Below are 22,050 nucleotides of genomic sequence, written 5' to 3'. Positions count from 1 at the left end.
GCCGAGCGTCCCGGGGCGTCCCCTCGTCTTGCTCATCCGCCCAGATGGCCAGGGCAGAGGGCAGAGGCCGGGGGGCGCAGACTTCCTGCTTGTTGGCCCCGGCCGGCCGGGGACGCGGCGGCGTGGGGAGCGTCAGGGTGCCGCCGTCTCTCCCGCTTGTCCCTCGCAGCCCGCACGGCCACTGCTCCGGGACGCGGGGAGGTGCTCCGAAACCTCTGGAGAGCACCAGGCTGAGGGAGGCTGGGTTAGAGCTGCCCCCTGCAAAAAGTCTTGAAAATGGGTCAGAGATGGGCATCTGTAATACTGCTTTTATTATTAAACCTGTCTTCCCCTTAAACGTGTCTTGCTAAACATTTCTGGCAAATGCAGACCCTGCCTAAGATGCCGACCCGGCCCTCTCCCCCTCGTCACCATTATACTCAAATCCCACCGGTTCCCAGTCTTCTCACAACAACCCTGTGAGGTTGGCTGGCCTGAGGGCCTGCGACTGACCCAAAGCCCCCCTGTGAGCTTCATGGCTGAGGGCACCAGAACCCGAACCTCCAGGCCCGGCCTGGCACGCTGACCACTCCACCCCACTGCTCCCCGCCAACCTCTGCCCAGCGGAGAGCGAGCAGTGGCGGAAAGAGGGGAGGCGGGCGGGCGCGGCAGGTGTCTGGAGTGCGCGGCACATCTCTCCCCGCAGGCGCCTGCTGCCCGCGATGCCAGGAGTGCTCCTTCCGCCAGCACCTCTACAGCAACGGGCAGGAGTTCACCGACCCCGAGAGCCCCTGCCAGAGCTGCCGCTGCACGGTGAGCCCCGGGGCGCTGAGCCGGCTTGCGCGGTCGCCAGACCACAGCCAGCCAAAAGCTGGCCGGGTGCTTGTTCTGCCGGCTCCTCATCCAGGCCTCCACAGGTTCGCCCTGCCTTTCGGGGCACCTGGTCCTCTCCGCATGATTGAGGCAAGGTTGAGCTTTGACACAGGTGGGAACAACGCGGCCCCGCCGTGCCCTGAAAGGCACTCCTTCGGCAGGGCCTGCCAGCTTTCCCCCAGGACCGTGTCTCCCCTAACCGAAGGCAGGCTGGGAGAAAGCGCTCTGCAGAGGACCGTGGCCAGCAGCGAAGGGGCCTGGCCTGGCTCCCTGGGACGGGGCGCCAAAGCGAGGCCGCCACTGCCAAGGCGCCGTCCCTCCGTGGGCGGCTTGCGAGTTCTGGCTCCGGGCTGGAGAGCGGCTCAGGGCCAGTGAAGGCTACCTGGCTGAGATCCCTGCCAAAGCGGTTCTAACTCGCTGCCATCGTTGTAAGAGGCAGATGCTCCGGCGCAGGGTTTGCCCTCGGCCTCGCTTGCGGCCCGTCTTGGGAGCTGGGAACATGGCTGAGCAGCGGCCCGCGGGGTCCTGTGCTCCGCACACTTGCGCTTACCGGGAAAGACGCCAGCCGCCTCCATGGCCGGCCCCAGAGCGCGGCCTCCCGCCACCCCCCCCCCCCCGAGTGCCGTGGCAGACCTGCGTGGCTGGGGCCGCAGTGGGGCCGCGGGTGGGCCTAAGCGTGCCCCCTCGCCCCACAGGACGGCACCGTGCGCTGCTCGCCCACCGTCTGCCCCCCGGTGACGTGCCCGCACCCGGAGAAGAGGCCTGGATCCTGCTGTCCAAAGTGCCCGGGTGAGTTGGGAGCGGGCTCAGTGCCGCGCGGCACCTGGCCCCTTCCCGCCGCGGTCTTGCCGCCGCTCACCTGGCCTGCCTCTTGTCCCCCGGTTCAGACTGCGCCCACGAGAACCGCGTGGTGCCCGACGGGAGCGAGCTCCCCAACCCGCTGGACCCGTGCCAGGCCTGCGTGTGCGCTGGGGGGGAGCTGCGCTGCGCGGAGCGGCGGTGCCCGGGGGCCCTGTGCGCCCACCCGCTGCCGGGCTCCTGCTGCCGGAACAACTGCAATGGTAGGACACATCCGGGCCCCCCCCCCCCCCCCCCCCAGCCGCCTCCAACCGTCCCCCGGCCTTCCTCCGCCTTGCCGCAGCGAGGCCTGCCCGCCCCACCTCCAGGGCCTCTCTGTTCCAGGAGCCACCCCTTGGATGCCGCCTCCCATCATCCTGTGACTGCCTGCCTTGGCAGCCGCAGCCATTTGTGGGGCGCTTGCTCTGGGGGGGAATAGGCTCCTTCCGGAGGGCCCTTGTTGGCGGCCGCAGCGTGGTATAAATGGCACGCTGGACATAAATCCCAGGGGAGGAGCCCCCCCGCACCATCAGCTCAGGCACGCAGGGCCTTTCGCAGGGGACACCCCACACGTCCACCTGTGGCCGGTGGACACCTGCGAGAACTGGCCCCGTGGAAAAGACTGCCCCCCTCCAGACTGTGGGGCAGGGGAAGTCCAGCTCTGAATGCTGCCCTGGCTTTAAGGGAACCCCCGCAAGTGGAAAGGCAGTGCAGCAGGCCGAGGCGCTGCATTGCTAGCTGCGGGGGGCCCCCGAAAAGGTGGGGGTGCACTTGCGGCCAGCCCCCCCCCCCGCAGCCCAACCGCCTGGCACTCCCCCCGTGCGCCCTCAGCCCCCTCCTCCACCCCCAGAAGAGCCGCTGAGAGGAGCGGACCACGCGCCCGGAGTCGCGCCGCCCCCCAGAAAGGGCCCCCCGCCCCCTCCCGCCGCCCCCGCGCTGCGCCCGGCCAGTGACGCTCACTCTCCCACAGGCTGCAGTTACGCGGGGAAGGAGTACCCCAACGGGGCCGAGTTCCCCCACCCCACGGACCGGTGCCGGCTGTGCCACTGCATCGTGAGTGCCGGGCGGGCGGGGGGGGGCTTCCCTCCTCGGGGTCCCGCCCTCGGCCCCTCACGCCCCCCTCTCCGCGCAGAACGGCAACGCGCAGTGCCTGTCCCGCCGCTGCCCGCCCCTGCCCTGCCCCGAGCCGCTCGTGGTGCCCGGCGAGTGCTGCCCGCGATGCCCAGGTACGGGCGGCCCAGCCACCGCTTCGGGGGGGGGGGGCGGGCGCAGGCTGGCGTGCCTCCGCCCACGGGCCCCGATCCTGGAATGGGGCTGCGCTGGAGGGGAAGGAAGGAGGGTGGGCAGCGCAGGGGGCGCCTGCCCGTGGCGGGCGAGGCTCCCCGGCCGGGGGGCTCCCCCCAGCAGCCCCTGACAGCCTCCCCCTTCAGCCCCCCCAGCCGGCTGCCTCTACCTGGGCCTGTCCTACCCGCACGCGGGGCGGTTCCACGACCCCTCGGACCAGTGCCGCGAGTGCCTCTGCAGCAACGGGACCGTCACGTGCCAGCGCCGGCCCTGTGCGCCCCCCCCGTGCACCCACCCCCTGCAGCAGGGCTGCTGCCGCTCCTGCGATGGTAACAGCGCCCCCCGGCCCTCCGTGGGCCCCCAGCCGCACCCGGCACCCGGCCCGGGGGCCCGGCCCTCTTGGCCCAACCTGCCGGCTATCAAGCAGCGAGCAGGGCGCAGCCCCGTCCTGCCCGGCAGGGAGCCCTCACCCGTGCTCACAACAGCCCGGCGAGGTGGGCCGCTGATGGGCCCCCTTTTGGAGCTGGAGCCAAGGCCGGGGCTGGGCTGGGCGACTCGAGTCCTTCACCCAGTGGGGCGGGGTCTCTGCATCTCTCCTGCGTCCTGTTTTGCTACCGCGACCCCCCCCCCCGGCCAGGGGTCCCGGTCCCCTGGCTGACGGTGCCTCCCTGCGCCTGCCCTGCCACAGGCTGCCTCTACCAGGGGAAGGAGCTGCCCAACGGGGAGCCGTTCGAAGACCCCGCGGGCCCCTGCCGGACCTGCCTCTGCTGGGAGGGGAGCGTCACCTGCTCACCCCGGGCCTGCCCCCCGGCCGAGTGCCCCTTCCCGGCCCCAGGGCCATGCTGCAAGGCCTGTGAAGGTGAGGGGCTTGTGCGGGGCGGGGGGGCGGGGGCGGGGGCGGTGGGGCGCTTCCCCCGGTGCTTCCTTCTCCCTTCCTCCACCGCAGGTTGCGAGTACCTCTCTGAGCACTACCTGGACGGCCAGGAGTTCCCGGACCCCCAGGAGCCGTGCGGCCTCTGCTCCTGCCTGGGCGGGTTCGTCACCTGCGCGAAGAGGCCCTGCTTCCAGGCCGGCTGCAGCCACCCCGCCCGGCTGCCCGGCCAGTGCTGCCCCGCGTGCCACGGTGAGGGCAGAGCGCCAGGGCGCCGGCCCGGGCGGCGGGGGGCACGGGACGAGACGGGACCGGGCGCGGCGCGTGGCCGGAGCCGAGGCAGGAGCAGAGAGCACAGAAGGAAAAGGCGGGACGGGCATTCCGAGGCCAATCGCCCGCCACTGCCCTAAAACAGGAAGCGTGCTCTGCGCGTGCTCAAGAGCACCCTCTTCTTAATCTGTTCTGGCTTTGAGGGCAGGCCGTGCAGGCCGCTTCCCGGTAAGAAGCCCGGACTCAAATAACCTCCAAGCGTAGGGGGCATTTAGGGGCACCCCGTCAGGGCAGCCGGAAGCCCTTTCTGGCACCTCCGTGTTTCCGCACGCTGGTTCGGCTTCCCTTCCCAGGCCTAAAAGCCCTGCAGCTGCACGGGACCCCCCCCACGGCGGCAGCCCCTCGTCCGACTCCCAGGCACCCTAAGGGGGGGGCAGAGAGGCGCAAACGGGGGTCCCAAGAGGCGCCGGGTAACCCCTCCCCACCCCCCACCCCGTCTCCAAACAGGCTGCTCCTATAACGGCGTCACCGTCGGCGACGGGCAGAGCTTCGCCGACCCCGGAGACCCGCTCTGCGCCCAGTGCACGTGCCGGGTGAGTGCCGCGGCCCGAGGGGCACGCGTCCAGCCGGGGGGCTGGGAACGGGGGGCCCAGCAGCCGCTGCTTGGACGCGCGGGCTCCCGCTGGGGGGAACTTGCGCCTGGAAAGTGCCATTTCCCTCGTGAGGGTTTTCCAGAAGGGGCTGCGCTGGGGAGGACTGTCCCTCCTGGAGCGCCCCGTCCCCAGGGGAGGTTCAGGGGTCCGGATGTGCCCCTGCTGAGCCCTGTGCTCGCACTGCCCGCTTCTTCCTGGGGCCTCCCCGGAAATCCAAGGGGCCGCAGGTCGGTCGTCGTCGGAAAAGAACCCAGTGCGGCTGCACCGACGCGGAGAAGCAGCGGCACGTTCATTTGGGGCCGTTCCAAAGCACTCGGTTTGCCTTGACGCGAGGAAACAGCTGGAGGGCGGAGGGGCAGCGGGCAGAGCATTTCCCGCCCAGCTCTCACTGAGGCTCTGGGGCACCACAGCTCCGGTGCCGCCACTGCCTCCTGGTAATGCCGGGGCGCTTGCGCTGCGTCGTCGGGGGGGGGGGCGCAGCCCCTGGCCCAGCGCCGAAGGACTGCTCCCGGCCGCCCCGGCTTGCGATCTGCAGGTCAGCGGGGGGCATCCGAGGAAGGGAACCCCACAACCTCTCTCCTTGCAGGCCGGCTCGGTCCAGTGCCTGAGGAAGCTCTGCCCGCCGGCCCCCTGTGCCGATCCAGTCCCCGGTCCGTGTTCCTGCCCCGTGTGTGAAGGTCGGTGGTGCCTAGGGAAGGGGTCCCCGGGGCCGCCTCCCCAGCCTGGGATCTCCCGCGTGTCTTGCCATGCAATCACCCCTGGCACAAAGCGCCGTGCTGGCTGGGGAGGATGGGGGGTGTAGTCCAAGAGTGGGGAAGAAGGCAGGAGGCGGCCTGGGCGCAGGTGGGGGGACACTGCCGTGGGCACGCGAGGAGCAGCCGTCGAGCCCGTGCAGGGCTGGGGAGACGGACGTTTGGCGGATGTGCTGGGGCTCGGAGGCGTCTGCGGGGCCCCTGCGGGGACTTGGTCTCCGGGTGAGGGCAGGGGAATTGCCGAGGCACCTGGAGCGCAGCCTGGCTCTTCTCTTGGACGAGCGAGTACTGGCGCAGCTGTGCGGGTGCAGTTGCTGCGGGCCCCTCCGTGCGGCATCCTCGGGGTCCGCCCGCTGGGCCAGGGCCTCCACCCTCCGCGCACGAGGGGCGGCCCCGGGCTGCCAGAAGGAGGCGGTGCAGGGCCTGCTCCAGAGATGCTTTCTCTGGCCCTGGACGGTTTCGCTAGCCTTAGCCTGCTGGCAAGTGGGCCGGGCCTGGGCAAGGTGCCCGAGCGAGTGGTGGCCCGCCAGCTCCAGAATGAAGGGAGGACTCGAATCTTCTCCACGTCGCCTTGGCCTCCCGGCCCCGCTTGCACGGCGCCCCCCGGCATCACCCCAGGGCATTGTGGGCAATGGAGAGGGCGGCTGGGCTCAGCGGCAGGTAAGCCCAGGGGGGGCCAAGAGGAGGAGGCTGCTTCAGCCCCACCCCCACCAGGCTGGAGCCAGCCATGCCACGGCCCTCCGTCCGGAAGCGCCGCCTTTCCACTTGCTGGGAGTGTGTGACGTGGTGGGGACTGATTGATTTGATCTGACCCCCGTGCACGGAAGTGGTGCGGTCCAGTTAGGGCTGTACAACATGGGATTTCTGCATCCATCTTTCAATGCCGAGGCGGCACGAAGGGACAGGCGGGCAGGCCGCCTGCGCGGTGTGTGGGGCCCACCGGTGCCATCCGGGGGGGGGGGGCGTTGCCCTTCTCCGTGGTTCGAAGACGCCTGCCGCCCCCCCCCCCCCCCCCCCAGGTTGCAGCTTCCAGGGGCGCCAATACGGGGATGGAGAAGCCTTCGCCGCCCCCAGCAAGCCCTGTGAGGAGTGCCGCTGCCTGGTGAGCCGTGGGGCAGAGCCGTGGGGCAGAGCCGTGGGGCAGAGCCGTGGGCAGGGCCGGCTGGGCGCAGGCGGGCTGGGCGGGATGCATCGAGCTGGGTGGGGCAGCAGGCATGTTTTGGAGTGGCCTTGCGGGCGGAGGATTGCGGGAGTTGCGGTCCTCATCTGCATGAAGGCCGTGACTCCCAGCATGCAGGTGGGGGCTTCGTGCGCCCCCCTGGGATGGAGCCCCGAGCCTTCTGCACGCGAGGCACACTCCAGTGGCGGGGGGGGTCCTGCCACTGCAGCTGGGAGGGTGGGGCAGGCCACAGGGGGCACAGCGCTCCACACCCCCCCCCGTGGCAGCTCCGGGCTCGGCCACGGCCACGGCCCTCAGCGTCGCCAGGCCACGGGCTGCCCCGGTGGCTCGGCCACGCACACGCCCAGCATTCCTCCCTCTTTCCCAGAAAGGCGACGTCTCCTGTGGGCCCCGCCTGTGCCCCCCGCCCCTCTGCCCTCACCCGTCCCGGGACCCGTGCGGCTGCCCCTCCTGCCACGCCTGCCACTTCCACGGGCGCGACTGCGGGGACGGCGAGCGCTTCCCCGACCCCCGGGACCCCTGCAGCCAGTGTCAGTGCCTGGTAAGGAGCGACGGGGGGGGGGGCAGGGGACTGCAGCGTCCCAGCCGCCACTGGGCCGGGACGTGGCCCTCGTGCTTGCCCACGGCGGCCCCCTGCCCTCGGGGGTCTTCGGCAGCCCTCCCCTCCGATCCTGCAGCCTCGGGGTGTGCATCCGGTTCTTGCTCTGCGAGGCAAGTCACGCGTCTGGGAGGGTTCGTCTCCCCACCAGCTGCTGTGAAGGGGGCCGTGAGACCTGGGGGGCCGGGGGGCCCAGCATGGTGCGCTGCCCCCCCATTCTCCCTGCCAATGAAACGGTCCGGGTGCTGTGGCCCCACAGGCCCCGACCCGCAACAACCCGCCCGGCAACGGCACCATGGAAGCACCTCCGCGGGGCTTCCAGGGCCTTCTCCCGCCTCTTGAGCTGCCTGAGAGGCAGTGCGGTGCAGTGGGCGGGGAGAGCCAACCCTCCAGAGGGGCCTCTGAGCGCCAGAATGTGCCCGGAAGCGCCCGGGATGCACATAACTGGGGCTCGTTCCTCCCGCCCCCAGAGCGGCAGCGTGACCTGCTCGCCCCCCCCGTGCCCGCCCGCACCCTGCCGGAGCCCCGTCACGCCACCCGGCCAGTGCTGCCCGCGGTGCCCCGGGCCCTGCCTCCACCTGGGCCGGCTCTACCAGAGCGGGGAGGCCTTCAGCCCGCTGGAGGACGCCTGCCGCACCTGCACCTGCCTGGTGAGTGGGGGGCTGGATCGGGGCCCCGGGCCACGCACCCCTCCCGGGAAGCCCAGGCGGGAGATGCCGCACTCCTGCCGAGACCGGACACAGGCACTTGGCTCGCTCTTCCTTGGCGCCCTCCTGACCCACCCAAGGGCGCCCCTCGCGGCCTCGGAGCCCCTCTGCCAGAGACCCAGCCGTGGGTCCCCGGCGGCAGCTCAGCCAGTGGCCGGCTGGGGAAGGGGGCCCGGCCGGGCCTGCGCTGCTGTGGGACCTCTCCAGGGAGCTCCCTCCCCCAGGGGCCACCCAGTGAGACCAGGCCCCAGTGGCGACGGGGGCGGGTGTGCACTCTGATCCAGCGCGGCTGCGGGGGCGTGTGGGGGCCGCCACAGCCCACGCCTCTCTCTCCCTCCCCACAGGCGGAAGTCGTGACGTGCCAGCCCAAGCCTTGCCCGACGCAGTGCTCGCACCCGCTGCCCCCCGTCGCCCCGGCCTGCTGCCCCGCCTGCGACGGCTGCCTCCACGAGGGCCGGGAGCTTGCCGACCGGCAGGCCTTTGTCCCGCCCTCCGACCCCTGCCAGCGCTGCACCTGCCTGCGCGGCAGCGTGCTCTGTGCCCCGGCGGCCTGTCCCCCAACGCCGTGCGCGGCCCCCCGGCGTGCGCCTGGGCAGTGCTGCCCCCAGTGCCTGGGTAAGGAGCTGGCCGGCGGGGCCTTGTGGGCAGGGGCCCCTCCCCGCAGCCCGGTTGCCTCCGGGGGAGCAGGCGCGGCTCTGCCTGCTGGGCTGCAGCGGCCACGCTCCGGCCTGCCCCCTCCGCCGGGTCTGTGGGCTAGCACTGGGCGAGGGGCCAACTTCCCTGCTTCGCAGAAGCGAGGTGTGGGGAGGGGCTCCGGGGCGGCAGACTTGTGGGCCGAGGCCGGGGGGGTGGCATGGGGGCGCTCTAACCCTCTCCCCCCGCTTCCTCAGTGTGCCAGCACGGGGGCCGGGAGCACCCCGAGGGCTCCCAGTGGCTCTCGCACCTGGACCCCTGCCAGCAGTGCTCCTGTGTGGTGAGACCCCTTGCCTTGCTGCCCCCCCTTTCTTGCCCCCCCCAGTCCCGCTGCAGGCGGCCAGCGTGTCTGGGCTCGGCCAGCCGGGTGCCAGCAGCGGGTCGTGGTGACCCGCTGGTGGGGGGAGCCTGACCTGGGGGGGAGGCAAGAGGCCCTTCTGGGTGGGTCGCCCCCCCGCCCCTTGCCACATGGCGGGACAGCTCGGGCGGGGGGGCACGGGGGCCGCTGCAGCCACGATTCCGCCTCCGGGACCGTCCACGCGCCTGCAGAGCCCCCGATGCGCGGGCCTGCCGAGGCGCCCCCCAGGCACCCCCCCAGCGGGTCGCACCCCGGGCGGCCGGCCCACCCGCCCACACGGCCTCCCTTGCAGGGCGGCGAGAGCGTGTGCGAGGCCGTGCCCTGCGAGGAGGCGCTCTGCTCCCACCCGGCCCCGGGCCCCGGGCAGTGCTGCCCCCTGTGCCGCGACTGCCTCTTCGAGGGCGAGCGCCGCGCCCACGGGGAGGCCTTCCGGCCGGAGTCCTGCCTCAGCTGCACCTGCCAGGTGAGCCCACGGCCCCGCGGGTCGCGCCCGTCCCGGGAGGGGTCTCGCGGCCGCTCCGTCGAGGGCGGGGGCCGCCGGGGGCTGCGTGCCTGAAGCGGCCCCCGCTCTTCTCTCCCTGCAGGACGGGAACGTCCGCTGCGAGGTGATCCGCTGCCCCCCGGCCCCGTGCGCCGACCCCACGACTGAGCCAGGGGTCTGCTGTCCCCGCTGCAAAGGTGCCCCCGCCCTCGGCCCTCTGCAGCAGCGTGCGTGCCCCCCTTTTCCCCGACCAATCCCTCTGCCCCGGCCTGGCTGGCCCAGCAACCGCACCCCAACACCCAGATGCTTAGACTGGTGGCTAAAGGCGGGAAGGGCCGCTGGTTCGGCAGAGCAGCACGTGCTGCGCCTGGAAAGTTGCCCTCCGGCCTTTGGAGGGGGACGGCAGGCGACAGAGCGGGGGGGAGTGCCATGTGGCCGGGCAGGGGCGGGGGGTGGGGGTGCCGTGAGTCTGACCGCTGTCCCTGCCGCTCGCGCAGGCTGCACGCACGAGGGCCGGGAGCGTGCCGACGGCAGCGGCTGGCTCTCCTCCGCACCTTGCGTGGCCTGCGCGTGCCTGGACGGCGTGGCCACCTGCGCCCGGATCGCCTGCGTGAGCGCCTGCGCGGACCCGGTGGACGTCCCTGGGGAGTGCTGCCCCCTGTGCCCAGGTGCGGTGCTGCAGCTGGAGAACCCCCGGAGGGCTTGTGCCGCACACGCCCCACAGCCGCGCCGCGGAGGGGGCCAGGCCCGCTTCAGTGGGCACAGGCCGGCAGGGAGAGTCGGCGTTGAGCCCCTCGCCAGCCACGGTGCCCACGGGCCGCGGGTGGGGCTCAGTGGCGCGCATGTTGCGTGCGCCCACCGCAGTGGTCCCAGAGCCCAGGGTGGACTGAGCGGGGCGTGAGCGGCTTCCGGTCACTGTAACGCACGGCCTGGCCAGAAGCCCTCTGGGCAAGTTGGGCTCGCTGGGAGGACCTGAGGATGGCCTCCCCACGCCTCTGCATGTTCACCCCACTGTGTGCATGCATGAGCATGTCAGGGGAAGTTTACTGCATGCCTTGACTCTCCCTGCGAGGTGGAGCCGGGCTTGGTGTTCGTGCTCCGGGGAACGGGCTGCAAGACTGGAGAAGGATGTGGTTTTGGCTGCATGTGAAAGTGGCTTGAAAAGGATTGGCGGCTGTGCTGACCGTTTGCTTTCACCAACAGGTGCAGCAGGTTTTGTGTATTGTTTTGGGAACCTGCAAGACCTATTGGACCAGAGAGAGAAAAACAAAAGATGCATTTATGCTCTGGGAAACAATTTTTCTCTCAAGCCACTTCCAGATATTATAGGATCATAGAATCGCAGAGTGGGGAGGGGTCCTGAAGGCCATCTAGTCCAGCCCACTGCTGTTGCAGGACGCCACCTCACCCCACCCCACTCGGAGGGCTTGTCTCCCACCAACAGACCTTGTATTTTCAGCATTTCTGATTCATAGAGTGGAAGGGAATCCCGGGGGGGGGGGGTGAGCTGCACTCCCTCCTCACCCCTCCTATTTCTTCCTCACGGTGGTTCAGGAGGCGCCTTTGCTGCCCACTCACTGCCCCCCCAAAAGTGGCCCAGATCCCCCTAGAGCTGCTGGGCGCGTCATTTCCTTTGCCCCCCAAGCCACCATCTTGGCTTCTCTCCTCGCAGACTGCAGTTACGGGGGCCAGACTTATGCACCAGGTGAGAGTTTCCAGCCGGGAGAGGACCCCTGTGAGATCTGCACCTGTGAGGTGAGGACCAAGGTTCTTAAAGCCTCAGGGGCCAGGTGTGCCTTGAGGTCATCCAGCCCAGCCCTCAGAAGTAGCCTTCCCCAGCCTGGCGCCCTCCAGAGGCCTGCGAGAGTAGCGCAGCTCCCAGGATCCCTGACCAGTGACCCTCCTGGCCAGGGCCGAGGGGCCCAGTCCAAAGCCTTTGGAGAGGCTGCCGCAGGCAACCCCCATCCCACCTCTGGGCTTTTTCCGCATTGTCCTTTTCATCCGGTCAAGTTTCTTGCCGAATTGGAAGCAACTTAATCGCATTCCCTGCAGCAGACCTGGATCCATGTGGCTTGACCACTGCCAGGTGTGACCCTCCGTGGCCAGAGGTGGGGAGCCACAGCCAGGAAGCCCGTGCCACGTCAGGGGGTGGAACAGCCACGCTGGCTCAGTCCAGGGGCATGGAATTCCCCTGGGGGTGGCATAGGCTTCCGCCACTTTCCCCCCTGGGATTTGCTCCAGGGAAAGCCAGCTCAGTTCATAGCGGCCCAAAATAGACAGAAGACGAAGCACCATCTGCTCGGGGATCCGGACTCTTGCCTGGCCCTCGGGGACCGTCGGCGTGTCACGTCAGGCCTCCTCAGGCTGGTGGGTCAACTCCTCTGCAGCCGCCGCTCCGCCTGCAGGCGCCTTTCCGGGCAAATCCCGTCCTTCCAGGCCACACGCCCCCCCGCTGCTGGGGTCATCCTCCCCGACAGCTGAGCTGCACTTCCTGGAAGCAGCCTGGGCGCATCTCCTGGCCGGAAGGGGTGTCGCCCCCCGGAGCAGCTGGGGCTGCGAATCCACACGCACCTCACCCACCTGCCCCCGCTCCGTGCTGGCCGGCGTTTCTCCCAGAACCCTCAGCAGATCCCACTCTCTTGGCTGTGCACCAAGGGGGATCGGCTGACCGCTGGGACCCCACTGCTGGAAACACACCGTGGCCCAGGAGGGGGAGTGGGAGGCAAGGGAGAGCCCGGAAGCAGAGAGGAAAGCCCCTTAGCCAGGCCAGACAGGAGGGGCTGCGCATGTTGCTCTGCCAGAAACATGGGCCAGCACATGCCCCATCCCGTGCGGGCACGAGGAAGCCTCCCGGAAGAGCCCTGACCTGTGCTCCCCGTCTCCTCTCCTCCCCTTCCCAGCTGCTGTCGGATGGAGAGCAACACATCCGCTGCTTCCGCAGGCCCTGCCCCAGCCTCCTAGACTGCCCCCCAGAGCAGGTCCAAGCCCCCGGCCCCGGGCGCTGCTGCCCCACCTGTGCGCGTGAGTCTCCCCACGCCCTGCAGGCTGGCAGGGCACTCGGGGCTCCTCTCCTCGAGGCGCTTCTTGCGCACGACTGGCCCTCCGCGCGGGGGGGCTCGCGGGGCCTGTTCGGGGACTGCCCCTCACCCTTCAGCCCTATTTCTCTAAACGAGGGAGCAGCACCCATTGTTTCCAGCCGCGAGGCGCACCCTGCCACCGCACTCTGGCGTACTTTCGCCCCAGTGGGACACCCCCTGCCCCTCCCGTGGTGGGAGGGGGGCTCGGGGCCCCCGGCTTGTGGCACGCCCGGGCCGACCTGCGTCTGGAGCTGGGGCCTGTGTGCTGGCTCTGGGCCCCATTGCGCCCTGCACGGCTGCTTCCCTTGCAGCCCAGACGGGACTCCTGGGGCAAAGGGAAATCCTTGATCCGCTGGGCACTGGGGTGCGAAGAGCCAGGAGGGAGGCGGGCGGGAGGAGGGGCAGGGGCGTTCGGGGGGCCCGCTCCACGTGGAGCCTCCCAGCCCTTTCCCACCTGCTTGCCGCACGGCCCCCCACTCGCAAATGCCCGGCGTGGGGCTCTTCCAGGCCCTTCCGAGGCCCCTTTGCACAGGCCGTCGCTGGCTGGACGCGGCCCTGCGCCTGATGTGCCTCGTGCCCCAGAGCATCACGCTGGCGGCGGACCTGCTTGTGGGGGAGCCTGCAGGGAGCGGCTGCCCTCGCTTGCTGTGGGATGGGGGGACCATCAGCAGCCACAGATGCTCCCTTCCCAGCAGCCCCCCCTTCTGTAGAGGCGCATCCGAATAGGACCTTGCCGCAGAGCAGCGGCACCATATGGAAACTTTGCCGCATGCTCTTCCCCAACGCTGCGCATGCAGGCGTGCATGGGAGGGGGCGGGGAAGCGGCAGGCGCAACCGCACAGCTTTCCCGGGGCATCTGGGCAGCTTCTTCCAGGCAGAACCTGCGCACCAAGCCCTTGCGCAGCGCCCCTCATTGCAGACCGAGGGCTGGCCGGCCGGCCGTGCTCCCGAAGGCCCACTGCCCCACAGCTGCAGCCTCCCACGGCCACTGGGTTATTGGGGGGGGCATCACTCCCCTGAACTGTGGATTTCCTGCCAGTGCAGCTGTGCTGCGCTTCCCCGGCGACACGTCTGGGCGGTTTCTGCCACGTGTGCAGGCGGCACATGGCACTCTGTGGAGACCTGGCAGGGTGGGCCCATGCGCAGCCCAGAAGGGGGGTGGAGTAAGCCCCCCCCCACAGAGAAGCCATGAGGGCTTTAAGCCAACACAGGCTGCTGGGTTTGCCCCTCCCCATTTGCTCTCACCCGTCACTGGAATGCATCTCCCCCCTCCCCCCTGAAAGGGCTTCTCCAAAACTCTGTGCGCCTCTTGGGCCGTAAGACGTTCAACCGCCGGGCTCAGGTGTGGTGGCACGAAGCTGAGGGCCTGTGCGCCGCGCCCAAAGGCGGTGTATTTCATCCTGCAAGCCCCTCCCGGTCTCCCACGCAGCCCCCCACACCTGAAGTTCTCGGGACACCGGCCCGCCTTGCAGGGCTGTGGCGAGGCTTGGTGAGGGGCTTCCAGCCGACGGCTCACCCGCTGCGCGGATCCTGCCTTGCAGAAGCCCTGGGCAACTGCACCGCCGGCCTGGTGGGCAACGAGGTGCACAGTGCGGACGTGCCCTGCTACACCTGCCAATGCCAGGTGAGCCCCCCCGCGGCCCACCCATGCGGGCGAGCGCGTGCGGGGCGCCTCGGAGCTGCTGCAGAGAGCGGGGCGCCCTGGCCTTGCCTCGGAGAAGCCTCTGCAGGCCGGGATGGTGCTGCACCTTCAGGACCAGCCCCCCCCGACCCTGGACTTCTGCCCCTGGGGTGCTGGGGGTGGCAGGGGCCGAGCCTGCCCTGTGGATGGCCTCTTTCCGCGGGTGGACCGCTAGGGGGCGCCGGCGGGGCCGTCCCCGGGTGGGGGTCCCGCTCCTTGTCCCTGCGCTGCCCTCGTGAAGAAGGGAGGATCGGCGGGCAGCCGGTCTGCTCCCAGCCGCCCCCGCGCCGCCCCAGCCGCCTCGGTTCCCCGGCCCAGCGGCTGCCCATCTCTTGCAGGACCTGACCTGGGTTTGCGTGCGCCGAGAATGCCCGCCGCTGAGCTGTCCCTCCGCGGAGCGCTTCACCCCGCCTGGCGCCTGCTGCCCGGTCTGCGACGGTGAGCCCCCCCCCCCCCGGTGCTCCCACACGTGCCCTTGAATGTGTTGGGCGTGACCCATGAGGACTAGAGCCCTGAGTCATTCATGTGGAGCCTGAATCTTCAGGAGGCCCACAGGCATGGACTGAGCTGGGGGGGGGCGGGGGAGACGGCGAAGGGTCCCTGCTGCATCGGCTCCCCCAAATCAGCCAGCTTCTTACCCACCAGTGCCCCACCCTTGAATCTTTCTGGCTGAACTTCTCCTGAAATCAGGCATCTCCCCCCCCCCTTACAGAGAGCTGGGTCCTTGGGAGACGAGGCCTTTATACACAGACACACACAGGCAGAACTTGAGAGCATAAACAGGGCCTCTGGCCCAGACCCAGTTTACTGCCTCCAGGCAAGGCAAGCTGCCCCCACTCCCATCCTGCAAAGGAGCCAGCGCACGAGGCCACCCACGGGAAGCAGCAGCCCACTCCCTGGTGGGGCCCCCGCTCCCCCCGGGACGCGCGCCTGCTTGCTGGGTGGCCACGTGAGATGGCCGGCTGGGGCTCTGGAACGACCGGGCCGCCCTGCAGTCCGTGGGGGATTTCTTCAAGGGAGAGAACAGACCGCCCCCTCCCGGCCGGAGCCTTCCTCAGAAACAGCCCCCGCTCTGGCCCAGTCCGGCAGCTCGGCCCAGCCCTCTGGATGGCCGGACTCCGGCTCCCAGTGCCACGCAGCCGTCACAGAACTCCCTGCTGACTTGATTTCTCGCGAGTCACTTCGGGTAGAACAGCCGCCACGTTTCCACGTTTCCTTTGCTCGGACCAGAGGGCTGGATCCGCCTCGTGGCCCCAGAACCTCAACCTTTGAGCGCCTCTTTCCTCCCAGGCCCCCGGCCTGCCCCAGGTTTCCAGGTAGGTCCCCCTGGCCAAAAGATTCTGTGCCTGCCCCCCAGCCAAGGCATCCGTCCTCCCTTTTGCAGAGTGTGTGATTGAGGCCGAGGGACGGCGTGTGCCCGACGGGGAGACCTGGAAGGACGGTGCCGACAGCTGTGTCTCCTGCTCGTGCAACGTAAGGCCAGGAGGGGCTCTCTGCCAGGACCCCCCCCATCCCCTCTGGGGGCAGAGCGTTTCTGGTTGCTGAGCAATCGGAAGGAGACACGCCACTGACCAGCGTCTGGCGGTATCTCTGGCCTGCACCCGAAGCCCCAGAGCCGGTGGTCGCGTTCTCACTGTTCCCATTTCACGAAGGAGGAGACTGAGGCCGAGAAATGGCCACTTGCAGTGCTCTGATCTGCTGGGACATGCAGAGCCTTGTGGGCAGAGGGGAGCTCTGGCACTGCCTTTGAGGCAGGCGTTTCCGGAGACCCACCTGCGGCTCTCGAGGCGACCTGGAGCGAACGGTGCAGGTGAAAGTGAGGGGGGCTGGGCAGAAGAGCTCAGGGTCGCGGTGGTGGGCCGTGGGTCAGAAAGGGGGGGGCTCTGTGCCCCTTCTCCCCCACTTCTGACGCCGGCCTCTCTGCCTGCTGTTCAGCTGGGGCACATTGAGTGCCAGATCCAGGAATGCCTGCCCGCGGCGTGCCAGGAGGGCCTCGCGACGGTTCGGCTGCCCGGCCAGTGCTGCGCCCAGTGCCAAGGTAGGACCAGCGGCTGGGCTGGCCAGTCTGCCTGGCCTGGGGCAGGGCCTGTTCTGTGGGACCTCCTTGTAGAACGAAGGGACTCTGCCGGATAGAAGAAATGCCACCCCGGCTCCTGCTAGCAAAGGACAAACATGCCACGCCACACCCTGGGGCGTGTGACCTGTGCTTCGCTTTCCCGCAAGCATCTCTTCTGGGCTGCTGAAGCCACCTGGGCCGGCAATGCCAGGCGCCCGGGACTTGCCCATCTCCTGCCCCGGCAGCAAAAGCTGGCATGGCACCAGCCCTGGCACACTCCCCGCACCCCAACCAATAGCTGCCCGCCTGCTTAAGGGCACCTCAGTGCTGGGAGCGGATGCAGCTCCCCCTGCCTGCCAGGAGTTCCCCAGGCGGCCCCTTCCCTCTACCCCACCTGATCCCACAATAGAGGGATAGCAGCACTGTCCTGCCCCACAGGGTGGTTGTGCGGCTTGCTGGGGGCATGTGCATGAAGACGCGGGTCGAGTGGCAGGCATCAAAACAAGCTGGGGTGGGGGCTTGCCCTGCAGCCGCCCGCTGCCCGTGCTTTCCAGATCACAACACAGAACACAAACCCCTTCCCGGCAGGTCCCCCGGACGACTGCCCCCGTTCGTGTTTGCCCCCAGCGCTGCTGCAAAGTGAGGCTGGGCCAGCTGCAGCCGCCCAGATGTTCTGCCCGGCCCTCCGCTGTAGCCGGTCTGGCCTGTGGCACAGGGTCCCGGGAGTGCCTCCCGAGGGCCAGAGCCTGCCCGTTCCTGCCTCGGACCACGTGTGGCGGCCGAGAGCCCCGTGGGCCAAGGACGCTGCCTTGGGGGCAGGATACGGGGCACGTGGCCCGGCGGCAGGTGTGCCCGGAGAGGGGGAATGCGATGGCTTTCGGGTGCATCTTGCAGACACACCTGCCGCCGTGGGCTTTCCCTCCGGGCAGCGTCTCTGAGGTACCGATTACTGTTTCTGCACTCGCCGCTTGCAGATCAGGTGCTCCCAAGTGGCAGTTAAACAGTGCACACGCTTAAGCGCGCAAGAGCGCCTTCAGACCCCGGTGACACTGGCCTGCCCCACAAGGTCGTGTGTGGGGTTACGGCCGGAGGATGCAGGCCGAGGGCTTCCAGTGCATCAAAGGTGCTTTGCGGGCAGGGAAGCAGCCCAGGTGCGCTTCCGGGAGAGCGCACGCCCCCAGGCCGCAAGCACACCGCTCCCCCTTCCGGTCCCCCCCAGATGCCAGCGGCAACTGCTCCCACCAAGGCCGCGTCTTCCCGTCCGGCAAGCGCTGGCAGGTGGACGCCTGCACGGCCTGCGCCTGCGTCTCCGGAGAAGTGCGCTGCCAGAGCGAGCGCTGCCCCCCCACCGCCTGCACGGCCGTGAGTTGGGGGGCGCCGTGGGGAGGGGAGCCGCCCAGGCGCAGGGCCCCAGGCCCTGGGGCTTGCCTCTTGGGGCCACTGGCGGAGGGGGCAGAGATGCCAGTGCCTCCCCGCTCGCAGGGGCTCCGCTCTGCCCCCGGGCCACCTTTCCGCTCCCTTCTCCCAGGCAGATTCCACAGCCTGCCAGAAACGCTGCGGCGCCACCGCCGGAGCAGCCACTTTGCCTAGCGACGGGGGTCAGCGGGGCCCGTTCCAGAGCAGACGCCCAAAGGCCTTCGCGCTGCACAGGGAGGGTCGAGGGGCGCTGGGAAAAGGCCCGGCCCCCTCCCCAGCCGCCACGAGGCCTGCAGCTAAGCAGTCCGAGGAGGGGGCAGGCGGCCCCAGCGCCCCTCTGAGCACCGCTCTGGGGCTGCCCCCGGGCGGCTCTGGCGCCACTAGGCTGCCCCAGGAGGCCGGCGAGCGCAGCTCTTCTCGGGGGCGGACTGGCCGCCGGGGGGGGACACGGGGCAGGGGGTGTCGGGCTGGCTGGAGCGGAAGCCGGAAGGCAGCCCTGAGCCTTGGCCCCTGCCACTGCCGGCAGGATGAGACGCCCACCCTGGTGCCCGGGCTGTGCTGCCCACGCTGCGTGCCGCACCCGGCAACCTGCGTGGCCTTCGGGGACCCCCACTACCGCACGTTCGACGGCAAGATGCTCCACTTCCAGGGCAGCTGCACCTACGTCCTGGCGCAGGACTGCGAGGGGGGGGACTTCAGGTGAGCCCCCCTTGCCACTCGCGAGTGCCCGCTGGAGCCCAGCCCGCAGCAGCCCGGGGAGGGGAGGGAGGGGAGCCTGCTTCCTGCGCCAGAGGAGGGGGGCCGTGGGGCAGCGTGGGGCACCGAGGGCCAGCCCTGCTCGGGGCCGGGGGGGAGGGGGGCTCAGGGCTGGGTTCCGGGGAGAGATCCTGCAGCGTCTGTCGCCCTTGTGGCAGCGGGAGCCCCTGGTCCTAGGAAGGGGCCAACTCCAACGAAGGGCACCATCGGTCCTGGCACTCGCCAGCCCCCCCGGACGGAGCTGGGGCGTCCCACCCCTGGAATGCCCCGCCCTGCACAGAGGCCCCTCGCGGGCAGGGCAGCCTCTCCGTGGGCCCCACATCCCTGCGGCCGTTGGGAAGGAACGGGGAGTGGGGTGCCTGCGTCCTTCTGCTTGGAGCCTGCGGCCGGGGGGCAGAGCCGGGACCTGGGCGCCATCGCACCAGCCCTGTGGGGGCTGTGCTGGCTCCGGCACCCCCATACTGACCCTGCCCCCCCCCGTGGCAGCATTCACGTCACCAACGAGGACCGTGGGCGTCGGGGCGTGTCCTGGACCAAGGAGGTGGCTGTGCTCATCGGGGGCACCACCGTGCGGCTGCTCCAGGACCACGCCGTCACGGTGAGGAGTGGGGGCTCTGGTCCGCAGCCCCCCCATGAGCAGGAGCTTGGGGGGTGCACCGCTGCACCTGGCACCTGCTCTTGCCTGTGTGCCCCCTGCCAGGGGGCCCGGGCAGCCGGGTACGCTGGCATGAGCGCCCGCCGGCCGCAGCCTGAGCCGGCCTTCCCGCCCTCCCCAGGTGGATGCCCAGGCGGTGGCCCTCCCCTTCCTGAAGGAGCCGCACCTGTACCTGGAGCGGCAGGCCAACGCCCTGCTGCTGACCACCCATGTTGGCGTCAAGGTGCCGGGCGGGAAGGCTGGGGGGGCATCCCGTAGGAGTGGCAGGGGGAGGGGCCGCTCCTCCAGCCAGTTCGGTGCGCGGCCAGTGCATGGGGGGGGCGCGGGGTCCGCCTGGGCGGGCATCCGGCGGGTCCCTGGCCTCGGCTCCCGCGCTCCGGCCGGCTTTCGATCCGCCCGGATCTGGCTGGGCTCCGGGGGGCCGAGCGTTTGTGTGGACACGCGCCAGGAGGTGAGGCGAGGCGAGCCGTCTGGCGTTTTGTGCTGCCCACGCACCGCGGCGCCGCCAGAGTCCGCTTTCTGCGCACACTCTTGCCAGCTTTGGATGCGCGCCGTGCACCGGCTTGACCTCGGCTCGGCCCGCTTCCCCTGCCAGCGATGAGCACCCGAAAAAGTCTGCCGGGCACCAGAGCTGGACTTGGGGAGGGGTCGTCACAGCCCTGCCCTGGATGCCCAGCACGTGTTTTCCCCGGAGCAACTGGGCATCCGCCGGGGAGCCCCCCTTCCCCAGGCCCTGTTGCCAAAACGGGCGCATGAGACCCACACCCTCTGCAGGCGTGTCAGAGCACAGGGGGGGCAGCTCTGGCTCCCCCACATCTGGCCACGCAGCAGCCTGAGCTCTCCAGGCGTGCCGGATGACACCCCAAGAGCGGCTGGGACTGCTGCCCGCACGGCCAGCGGGTGTGGCGCCCGGGCGCCTCGGGGACACCAGGCCGGGAAGGCTCCTCCGCCCGGGCCTCGCACCCAGTGGCTGCTGGGCCTGTGTGGCCTCGCGTCAGCGGGGCGCATCCGAGGTGGGGCCGGGCTCTCCGGGTGGCTGCAGGACGGCCGGGCACGGGCGAGCCGTCCCTGCACCTCTCTGCCACCCCTCCCAGGTGCTCTGGAACGGCCGCTCCCACCTGGAGGTCAGCGTGCCCGGCACGTACAAGGGGCGCACCTGCGGGCTCTGCGGCAACTTCAACGGCTACCCCCAGGACGACCTGCGGCTGCGGTCCGGACACCTGGCCCTGTCGGAGGCGGCGTTTGGCAACAGCTGGAAGGTCAAGGCAGGGCAGAGGCGGGGTCGGGCTAGCCCCCGGGGGGCCACAGAATCCCAGGGGAGCCTCGGCAGGAAGGCCGGGGCGGGACGGCGGTTGTCTGCACGGCACCAGCGCCGACGATGGCGCTTGCGAGAACAAGCGGCCAAGCCCCTGCCCCAGGGAGCTTGCAGGAAGCCGACGGAGGAAGGGGCGTTCATGGAGGCGGCGCAGGAGGGAGGGGCGGCCCACCCCGCGCTGTCGTCCGTACAGGCGCGCGCCTGCCCTCGCTGCCCACTCTCGGGGGGACGCCCGGGCCTCGGCCTGCTCGCCGCCTCCCCTCCGCAGCCGCCGCGGGGCGCGCCGGGGGGGGGCGGGGAGGCCGCCGCTGAGCACGCACGCCTCTCTCGGCAGGTGGCCGCGGCCAACGGCAGCGCGTCCGGGCCCGCGCCGGGGGGCGGCTGCGCCGACGGGACGGACGCGGACCCCTGCAAGGAGGCAGGCTACCGCGCGCGCAAGGAGGCCAACGCGCGGTGCAAGGCGCTGCAGGCGCCGCCCTTCGAGCGCTGCCACGCCGCCGTGCCGCCCGAGCCCTTCTTCGCCGCCTGCGTGTTCGACCTGTGCGCCTGCGCGGCCGCCGCCGCCGACGACTGCCTCTGCGAGGCGCTGGCCGCCTACGCCGCCCAGTGCCGCCACGCCGGGCTGGTGCTGCGCTGGCGCTCGCCCGCGCTCTGCGGTGAGGGGCCGGGCCCCTGGCGGGCGGGGGGGGGGGCGGGCGGGGGGCGCTCCCGGCAGCCGCGGAGGCTCCCGCGGGTGAAAGGCGCGCCCGCCCGCGGCCGGCGCCCCGTCACAGCGCCGTCTCCCCACAGCCGTGGGCTGCCCGCAGGAGCGGGGCTACGTGTTCGACGAGTGCGGGCCGCCCTGCCCCAGGACCTGCGTGGACCACGCCGCGCCGCTGGGGGCGCTGGAGTCGCGCTGCTTCAAGCCCTGCGTGCCGGGCTGCCAGTGCCCCGCGGGGCTGGTGGAGCACGAGGCGCGCTGCGTGCCGCCCGAGGCCTGTCCGCGCATCGTCCACGGCGCCCTCTGAGCGCGCACCGGGCGCCCGCCGAGGACGCCGCCCGGACGCCGCCCCTCCCCGCGCGGAGCGCCTCGGGGGCTTCGCGCTTCGCCGAGAGACCACCGCAGCCCTCGGGAAAGAGGGAGGGAGTCAGGAGCGGCTTCCCTCCCCGCCCAGACACCTCCGCGACCGCATGGCGGCTGCAACCATGGCGCCAGAATAAATTATGCAAAAGGCAGCAACGGTGGCAGCGGCGTCGTGTGAGCGGCCCAGTCGCAGACCGGGGATCCTCTCGTTGCTTTGGGTCCGGAATATGCCCAAGTCTCCCGCCGGCTCGCTCGCCCCGCGCCGCATGCACGGCCAGCGCCTCCGTGCAGACAACCGGCCTCCTGCGCCAAGTAGCCCCCCCGGCTACAGCCCCCCCTGTTACCCAGAGGGGGCCCTGGGGGACCAGCCTCCTGGCCAGGCCCTGGAGGCCAAATCTGGAAGGAGGAGCCTCGGCCAAGGCCCGCCGCGTCCCCGGGGGGCTTCCTCTGCCTCGGCGCTGCCTGGGTGGGGAGACTGCCGGAGCCTCGCTCTCG

The 22,050-nt window shown here is 70.7% G+C and overlaps 1 protein-coding gene across 1 annotated transcript in view; it reads left to right on the top strand.

Annotated features, from left to right (window-relative positions):
- The window catches only part of LOC123023651 (kielin cysteine rich BMP regulator), a 46,817-nt gene extending 25,318 nt beyond the window's left edge, over positions 1 to 21,499 (top strand). The window contains exons 21-51 of the mRNA XM_044430558.1: positions 686 to 792; positions 1,548 to 1,641; positions 1,740 to 1,913; positions 2,660 to 2,742; positions 2,822 to 2,915; positions 3,120 to 3,302; positions 3,662 to 3,832; positions 3,920 to 4,096; positions 4,622 to 4,707; positions 5,354 to 5,444; positions 6,539 to 6,621; positions 7,067 to 7,240; positions 7,557 to 7,664; positions 7,768 to 7,947; positions 8,349 to 8,619; positions 8,895 to 8,977; positions 9,640 to 9,733; positions 10,034 to 10,204; positions 11,209 to 11,291; positions 12,437 to 12,557; positions 14,155 to 14,237; positions 14,633 to 14,732; positions 15,679 to 15,767; positions 16,230 to 16,332; positions 17,570 to 17,712; positions 18,293 to 18,465; positions 19,009 to 19,120; positions 19,299 to 19,400; positions 20,272 to 20,436; positions 20,827 to 21,148; positions 21,282 to 21,499. Coding sequence (XP_044286493.1) covers positions 686 to 792; positions 1,548 to 1,641; positions 1,740 to 1,913; positions 2,660 to 2,742; positions 2,822 to 2,915; positions 3,120 to 3,302; positions 3,662 to 3,832; positions 3,920 to 4,096; positions 4,622 to 4,707; positions 5,354 to 5,444; positions 6,539 to 6,621; positions 7,067 to 7,240; positions 7,557 to 7,664; positions 7,768 to 7,947; positions 8,349 to 8,619; positions 8,895 to 8,977; positions 9,640 to 9,733; positions 10,034 to 10,204; positions 11,209 to 11,291; positions 12,437 to 12,557; positions 14,155 to 14,237; positions 14,633 to 14,732; positions 15,679 to 15,767; positions 16,230 to 16,332; positions 17,570 to 17,712; positions 18,293 to 18,465; positions 19,009 to 19,120; positions 19,299 to 19,400; positions 20,272 to 20,436; positions 20,827 to 21,148; positions 21,282 to 21,499 — 4,238 coding nt within the window. The remainder of the gene's footprint in view (positions 1 to 685; positions 793 to 1,547; positions 1,642 to 1,739; positions 1,914 to 2,659; positions 2,743 to 2,821; positions 2,916 to 3,119; positions 3,303 to 3,661; positions 3,833 to 3,919; positions 4,097 to 4,621; positions 4,708 to 5,353; positions 5,445 to 6,538; positions 6,622 to 7,066; positions 7,241 to 7,556; positions 7,665 to 7,767; positions 7,948 to 8,348; positions 8,620 to 8,894; positions 8,978 to 9,639; positions 9,734 to 10,033; positions 10,205 to 11,208; positions 11,292 to 12,436; positions 12,558 to 14,154; positions 14,238 to 14,632; positions 14,733 to 15,678; positions 15,768 to 16,229; positions 16,333 to 17,569; positions 17,713 to 18,292; positions 18,466 to 19,008; positions 19,121 to 19,298; positions 19,401 to 20,271; positions 20,437 to 20,826; positions 21,149 to 21,281) is intronic.
- Positions 21,500 to 22,050: the final 551 nt, after the last annotated feature.

The sequence above is a fragment of the Varanus komodoensis genome, unplaced genomic scaffold (assembly GCF_004798865.1).
Source record: "Varanus komodoensis strain SLA01 unplaced genomic scaffold, ASM479886v1 scaffold1, whole genome shotgun sequence".
In the NCBI taxonomy this organism is placed as follows: Eukaryota; Metazoa; Chordata; class Lepidosauria; order Squamata; family Varanidae; genus Varanus; species Varanus komodoensis.
This window is presented reverse-complemented; position numbering and strand designations above follow the sequence as displayed.